This window comes from Dipodomys ordii, unplaced genomic scaffold, assembly GCF_000151885.1.
Source record: "Dipodomys ordii isolate 6190 unplaced genomic scaffold, Dord_2.0 Scaffold69, whole genome shotgun sequence".
Taxonomy (NCBI): domain Eukaryota; kingdom Metazoa; phylum Chordata; class Mammalia; order Rodentia; family Heteromyidae; genus Dipodomys; species Dipodomys ordii.
Window position 1 is genome coordinate 2630644 of NW_012267285.1, and position 7859 is coordinate 2638502.

The 7859-nt window shown below is 59.1% G+C and overlaps 1 protein-coding gene across 2 annotated transcripts in view; it reads left to right on the plus strand.

The window, feature by feature from the left end:
- The window catches only part of Ccdc77 (coiled-coil domain containing 77), a 13510-nt gene extending 9158 nt beyond the window's left edge, over positions 1-4352 (plus strand). For both annotated transcript variants that reach the window (XM_013023665.1, XM_013023666.1), the window contains exons 9-12: positions 2361-2580; positions 3090-3215; positions 3328-3480; positions 4201-4352. In XM_013023665.1, coding sequence (XP_012879119.1) covers positions 2361-2580; positions 3090-3215; positions 3328-3480; positions 4201-4347 — 646 coding nt within the window. In that variant the 3' untranslated portion in view covers positions 4348-4352. The remainder of the gene's footprint in view (positions 1-2360; positions 2581-3089; positions 3216-3327; positions 3481-4200) is intronic.
- The last annotated feature ends 3507 nt before the right edge of the window (positions 4353-7859 follow it).

A 7859-nucleotide genomic window follows, 5' to 3' on the forward strand; every position in this document is an offset into this window, starting at 1 on the left:
GCATGAGCTCTGCGTCTGACCCCCGTGGGGCATGAGCTCTGCGTCTGACCCCCGTGGTGCATGATCTCTGTGTCTGAGCACTGTGGTGCATGATCTCTGCGTCTGAGCACTGTGGTACATGAGCTCTGCGTCTGACCCCCATGGTACATGAGCTCTGCGTCTGACCCCCATGGTACATGAGCTCTGCGTCTGACCCCCGTGGTACATGATCTCTGCGTCTGACCCCCGTGGGGCATGATCTCTGCGTCTGACCCCCGTGGGGCATGAGCTCTGCGTCTGACCCCCGTGGTACATGATCTCTGCATCTGACCCCCGTGGGGCATGATCTCTGCGTCTGACCCCCGTGGTGCATGAGCTCTGCGTGTGACCCCCGTGGTGCATGATCTCTGTGTCTGAGCACTGTGGTGCATGATCTCTGCGTCTGAGCACTGTGGTGCATGATCTCTGCGTCTGAGCACCTAATGGGTGTCTTCCGTGTGCCCCATCCTCTGACGGCCAGCGGACGGCATGACATCCAGGCCCACAGTGACTGTCCCCAGGTGTCGCTTTCAGCCCATTCGTGCATTCAGTCGGTACTTTCCGCGTTTGTACGTGAGAGCATGGCGTAGGACAGGACAGAAGTGCCCGGTGGAGCGGGAGCATCTCTGCGTAACCATCCGCCCGCTTCTGTGTACGCAGACAGCGCAGGCCTGAAGAACACCTCCTTCCAAGCTCTGTGCCCGCCCCGCGCTGCTGCCCCCTAGCGGAGTGTCCTGTTACCCCTGGGAGAACCGTGTGGGTCCCACAGTATTGTTGGGTGGTCTCCTCATGGTAGGTCGCCTCTTACAGTCACTGAAGTCATTCGATAGGTTATTTTTCTAGGTCGTGATGGCAAAGTGATGCCTTGCTAACCGCCAGAGATAATCTGTCCTAAAGATACCAGCAAAAAACAGACTAAACAATGAAGCGCGGAGCTGTGGCTCAAGTGGTTTAGCACTAGCCTTGAGCATAAAAAGCTCAGGGAAAGTAGACCCGCCCCCCTACAGGCTGATCTGTTCTTGAACATCAAAACCAGTTATAAGGAATTGTTGAGATCTGCATAGGTGGTGGGGCGGGGGAGAAGGGGGGCCGGGGAGAAGGGGGTCACTAGTAAGCATTCTACCAGACTGGAGAAAACACACTGTTGAACTGGAAAACTTGATACGCTGTACCAGCATGAGCAGGTTTTTTGTTTGTTTTTGTCGGTTGTGGGAGCTGAACTCTGGGCCTGGGCGCTGTCCCTCAGCTCTTGGGCTCGGGGCTAGTGCTCTACCACTTGAGCCACAGCACCACTTCCAGGTTTTTTTCTGCTTACGTGGTTCTGAGGAATCAAACCCAGGGCCTCATGCATGCGAGGCAAGCGCTCTACCACTGAGCCACCTTCCCAGTGCATGGCAGGTTTTGAACGTAAGACAGAGTGTACATTGCAGGGGACGGAGCATCTAGAAGATGGAGGAGTTAAAATAGACTCAGGCATTAAGGTAGCCTCCTAGGGAAAAAATCCATCTCAACAAAGGACAAGATATGAGCAGGTGTGGCGGTACACTCCTGTAACCCACGCTGCTCAGGAGGCTGAGGGGAGGATTGTGGTCCATCAGCCTGTGCAGAAGGTTAGCAAGACCCGTCTCGACAAGCCCGGCAGGCTCCGTGAGGCATGGCTCTAGTCCCAGCTGTGCTGAGGATGGCAGTTATAAACACCAGAACAGCAAAAAGGAGCGAGGGGCTGGGTGTGGCCGGAGGCAGGGAGCTCGCTTGGTTAGCTGTACGAGGCCCTGGTTTCCAGCTCAGCCCCGCCAGAGAAAGGGGGACAGCGACCAGCCGTGCCACAGAGTACACACCGGAAGGCAGGACGGCCAGAGACAAAGGGATGACGCTTCCGTGCGTGTGCCGGGCCTGGGTCTTGAACTCGAGGCCTGGGCACTGCCCCTGAGCTTTTGTGCTCAAGGCTAGCACTAACCCTCTCGAGTCGCAGCTCCAATTTCTGGCTTTTTCTGGTTAATTGAGGATGAGAGTCTGATGGGCTTTCCCGCCTGGGCTGGCTTTGAACCGCGATCCTCGGATCTCAGCCTCCCTGAGCAGCTGGGATGACAGGCGTGAGCACCAACACCCGGCGATTCTTTGAGACACCATTGCTCCGTTCCTCCCCATGTCTCTTCTGGGACACACTTAAATACAGGCCATGTGCGCATATTTCTGTCATCTTCCCAATCGCAAGGCCTCCATGGGCGCTGTGAAAAGCAACGAAGCCAGGGGCTTGGGTAGATACGGCACGCTTAGACAGCACCAGTCACACGGTCTCCGGTGCTGCAGCTGCGCGTCCACCTCTGCGTCCCCTCCCGCAGCCTCCACCACACGCAGGAGCTGCTCTACGAGAGCACCAGAGACTTCTTGCAGCTCAGGTTTGACAGCCAGAGCAAGGAGCAGTCGTGGATGCTGGAGAAGGACCAGTTGGTGTTGGAGCTGCGGCTGTACCGGGGGAAGGGCAGGAAGAGGGAGGACCGCAGCGAGAAGGGCCCGCCCACCCTGCACGACAGCCACCCTACCCAGCAGGAGTACGTGAAGGTAACGGCAGCGTTCCTGAGCCTGCGAGCCATGTGCGGGCAGCTTGCAGGGCATCACCGCCGCGGAGGCTTCTGGGGGTTGGAAATGCTGTACAGGGTTCACTCCTTCAAGCCGTGGGCCAGGCCGGTGCCAGCGGCTCACCCCTGCCGCCCCAGCTACGCAGGAGATCAGAGACGTGGAGGGTCTGGTTCCAAGCCAGCCCCGGCAGGAAAGTGTGTGAGACTCTTATCTCCAGTGCACCACCAGAAAGCCAGAAGTGGCGCTGTGGCTCAAGTGGTAGAGCACCAGCCTGGAGCTGAAGAGCTGAGCCACAGCGCCCAGGCCCAGAGTTCAGGCCCCACAAACAAACAAAAAGCCTCTAGCAGCACCCCTTGGAGTAAGGACGAAGAGAAGAGTCTAGAATAGGTTTCCTGCATTCTCCAGAATTCCCTGCCATGCTTCGCCTCCGCCTCCTCCCTCCCCGCGCTGCCGAAGCCATGCTCACCCGCCGCCTGTCCCTTCGCCCGCAGTCCCTGAAGGAGCGGCTGCGGCAGGAGCAGCGGCTGTCCGCCATGTACCAGGAGCAGTGCGTTTCCCTGGAGGAGGAGCTCGCCCGCATTCGGGAGGAGGAGGGCGTGAGGAGAGAGATTTTCAAGGTAGGGGAGGCCCCGCCTCCCTGGCGGGGTGGTGGGGTCGCAGGGCGCGTGCGCTCCCGTCCCCCGCCTCCCCCTCCCTCCCCCCACCTCCCCCCTGCACGTCCCCCCGCAGGACCGCTCCCACAAGATGGGAAAGCGCCTGCAGCTGATGACCAAGCGCTACGAGGCCCTGGAGCACCGCCGCATCCTGGAGGTGGAGGGCTTCAAGACCGACATTAGGATTCTCCGGCAGAAGCTCAAAGACCTGGAGCAGATGCTCTACAAGGTAAGAGCTGGGCCCCGGGACTGCAGGGAGAAAGGGGTGGAGATTCGGGGGCTCCCCCTGAAGAGCCTGCACCCGCCCTGGCCCCAGGGCCCCCAAGAGCCCCCCCCCGAAAATCAGCTCAAGCGCCCCCTTGAGGACGGGTAGAAACGGGGAGTGATGAATATTTGCATCTAAGCCGGGCACCTGTGACTCACGCCTGTAATCCCAGCTACTCTGGAGGCCGAGATCTGAGGATGGAGTTGAAAGCCAGCCTGGGCAGGGGAAGCCCATGGGATTCTTATCTCCAACCAACCACCGAGACGTGGGAAGTAGAGCTGTGGCTCAAAATGGTAGAGCACCAGCCCTGAGGGGCCAGCACCCGGGCTCTGAGTTCAAGTCCCAGGACTGGTGCATGTGTGCACGCGCACGCACACACAGAATGCTTGTAAGCAAACTTGGGAGTTGTTCCTCCAGCCCTGTGTCGAGGCCGAGGGGGTCAGTGGGCAGAGCAGGGCTCCCAGCTTCCGGCGCCACGTTCCCTCAGGACCCCTCATGGACGCTTAGGGTCCCCACAAAGCCTCCGCGGCAGCAGGAGCAAGGCGGCTGTGTGTGCGGGTCTGACGGGTGCCGCCGCCGTCCGCCTGCCTTCGCTGCATCCCGAGTCACCCAGGCCTGAACGGCCTCGCTGCGCCCGCGATGCCGACACGCCGCTGACGGCCTCTTCTTCCTGCCCCTCCGCAGGCCACGCTCAGCACCCAGGCCAACAAGGACCTGGCCATGCTGTGCGACATGCGCAGCAGCAGCCGGAGGGCGCACCGGATCCAGGGCGAGCTGCGGAACCTCAAGTCCAAGGTGTTCGGGCTGGAGAACCAGCTGCGGCTCTGCTGACCTGGCTCCGGGGCCTCCTGAGATGGGGGGGACCCCACCCCCCACCCCGCAAGGCACCGGCGGAGGAGAGGCAGGCTGGGTGCGACCCGTGCTCGCCGATGGGCTGAGGAGAAAGCTCTTGTCCACGGTCCTGCTGTAGCCTTGTTTTCGTTTTTTGTTTGTGTTTTTGGGGGGACCCTGGATTACTTACCATGTGTTACCTGGTTTCGTTTCTTTAAAACGATGAGGAAACTTAGGAAGCAATGTCTTGGCTGTGAGCCTGGCTGGGCTCCGTGGGCAGGGCGCCTGTGGGGGGGGAAGGGGGAGGGCGGGGGCTGGGGGGGGGCTGCAGGAGTCAAGTCCAGGCAGACCCGACCGCGCCCATCAGCCCGCCCCGAGCGGCCACCAGGGGGCAGTAGACACCCCGCCCCAGCTCGGCCTGCATCCCGGACACCAGCGGCCGCCCTGGCAGCCCAGGGGACCCTGGGTGAGAAGTTTGACATTTCGTTAGTAAGGCGTTATCTTTTGTGCTTTCACTTTTAATAATTTGTGTGTTTCAAGTGAACTGTTTTCAATAAAGACTCTTTTCCTGCATGTCTTGTAAGAGCCAGCTTAATGCTCTGTAACAACTTGCCTGTCCCTAGCTCGGCAGTTTTGGGGTGCGCGCGCCTGCTCCCCGAAGCCCCTCGGGGCCACGCGTGTGGAGGCGGCAGGAATGGAGGAATACGGTGACATGCGCACACCCAGTCTGCTCCAAGCCCCAGTGTCAGTGGTGTGCGGCATCAAAAGTTTGCGAGACCCCATCTCAGTCAGTGGCTGGGCGCGGTGGTGCATGCCTGTGATCCCAGCAGCGGCCCCGTGTGATCACAGATACACACACCACACGTTCAGCTTCCTCCGTGGAGGTGGATTCTTCTGGGTTTTTCTGCCCCAGCTGCTCTGGAACTTTGATCCTCGGGATCTCGGCCTTCCGTGGGATGGCATGTATGAGCCCCCTGCATGCAGCAATGGGTAGAGACAGGATCTTGAACATTTCTGTCTGGGCTGGCCTGGAACCACGATCCTCCTATTCTTGGCCTCCCCAGTAGCTAGGATTACAGCTGCAGCACCCAGCTTTGGCTCATCTACCTCCCTCTAGATCTAACTTTAGGTCGCTGTAAACTGCACAGCAACTGTTCAAGGCAGGGGGGTGCTGTGCGTGTTTTTCCCAGCTTCCCCTCTGATGGGTTTAGCCGGCAGTTGCTCCATCCTGTCCGCCGGTCTGTCCACCGGTCTGTCCACCTGATCCCTGCCCTCAGCCCATCGAGTCCTACCCGCCGGTCACCCCTGCAGCTAACCAGCTAACCACGGCAGCGCCGGCTCCGATCGGTGCCAAGTCAGTGCGGCCCTGCTGGCAGCCTTTTAATTGGCAACCCTGCCTTGACATGCAGAAAGGGAGATTAAAGATTAAACGGGGGACCCAGATTTCAAGGAGCCCGTGCGTTATCACCCCGCAGATCCTTAGATCTCTCTGGGCCCTGCTCCGCCAGCGGGGCCCACGGCAGGGCAGTGTTCCGGCTTTCACTCAGAACAACCCCCCTCCCCGCGCGTGTGAGATTCCAGGCCGCCCGGCCCCTGATAAGCCCTGCAGAAAATAGCTCTGTTTCGTCCGTGGGCCAGCCGCCAGCGGCAGCTCGCTTTCTCTCTGTCAAAGCTTTGAGCTCCTTACCCCAAAAATGACCTTTGGAGCCTCGCTCTCCTCTCCTGCCTCCTCTGCCAGCTTCCCGCTCCGGCCTCGTCCCTGGAATCCTGCGCTCCACTCATCAGCCTGACCACGCCGCCAACACCTCCCTCCCCGCCTGCTCTTTTTTTTGGTTGGTGCCGGTCTTGGGGCTTGAACTCAGGGCCTAGGCTCTGTCCCTGAGCCTTTTCCCTCAAGGCTGGTGCTCTACCACTTGAGCCACAGCGCCACTTCCAGCTTTTCTGGTGGTTCATTGGACCTAAGAGTCTCACAGACTTTCCTGCCCAGGCTGGCTTTGAACCCCAATCCTCAGATCTCAGCAGCCTGAGCAGTGTCATGGAGGAGGCGCATGGCAGAACAAAACAAGAGCAAAGGCTCCCAGCCTCCTGAGGCTGCTCTGCCTCCTTGCTTCCTCCCAACAGCTCCACACAGGGGGACAGTCCTTCACCACTGGGCTTTGGGGGGGCAGTCCACATCGCCTAGGTCTTCTCATTCCTTGGATCATAGTAGAATATGCCTGTCATCCAGCTACTGGGAAGAGAGAGGCAAGAGAATCACAAGTTGGAGACCAGCATGGAGCCGGGCGTGGTAGCTGATGCCTACAGTCCCAGCTGCTTGGGCGGCCAAGGCTCCTCTGAGCAATGGGAGCTGGGAGACCCCTTCTCAAAGCAGCAAACGCAAAGGACTGGGCAGAGTTCACGTGTCCAGCATGAGCCCGGCACACGCAGGGCTCTGGCTTTAGTCCCCAGCACCACGAGAAAGAAAAGAAAAACCCTGTGGAGTTTCTTTCCCAAGAAAGCTCAAAAGCCGGCGCGGCGTCCCTGGAGAACGCTACGGAATTTAAGTGAAACCTACCCCCCATTTTTTTCCGTCTAGAAAGCCAAAGTAACAGGGATGAAAGACAGGGGATCTGAGCCCGCTGAAGAGGCGGGTGGCCAGACTTGGTGAAGACCGGCTTGAGGCCTCAGAGTCACTGGGAACACCATCAAGGAGAAGCTGGCGCGGTGGCATGCGCGTCTCTACAGTTCCAGCTCTCTCGGGAGCCTGACACCAGCCTGGATAACACAGCCAAAGACCCTGTCCGGGGAGAAGAATCCTCCAAAAGAAACCTGAGAAATGGTCCTTGCAAAAGCCCTGGGCTCCATGGCTCACATCAGCTCACTCCGGAGGCTGAGCTCCAGAGGATCCAGATTCAAGGCCAGCCTGGGCAAAAAAGTAAACGAGACCCCCCCCCCCGCCCCCATCTCAATCAATAAGCTTTGGCTGGAGGTGTGGTAAAGCACCTGCCTAGCAAGTAACAAGGCCCTGAGTTCAAACCCCCGTAACCACCCCTCCAAAGATCAAAACCCCAAACCCCATCAGTAATGCTGGAGACTGCCCCACGCTGGTGGCTCACGCCTGTAACCCTAGCTACTCAGGAGGCTGAGATCTGAGGATCGTGGTTCAAAGCCAGCCCGGGCAGGGAAGTCCATGAGACTCTTATCTCCAATAAACCACTCAGAAAACCGGAAGTGGCACTGTGGCTCAAATGGTAGAGTGCCAGCCTTGAGCGGAAGAGCTCAGGGACAGCGCCCAGGCCCAGAGTTCAAGCCCCACGACTGACAAAAAAGAAAAAGCCAAAAGTGGAGCTGAGTGTAACTCAAGGGGTAGAGCGCCACAGCCTGGAGCAGAAAAACCTAAGGGGACAGTATCCAGGATTTTGGAGTTGGAGCCTCAGTACTGGGCACAAAAACGAGACCCCAAAGCAACACTCCCCCCCCCAATAAATAACTAGCCTTCTACATGCAGCATGCGCAAGGTGTCCCGGGAGAGC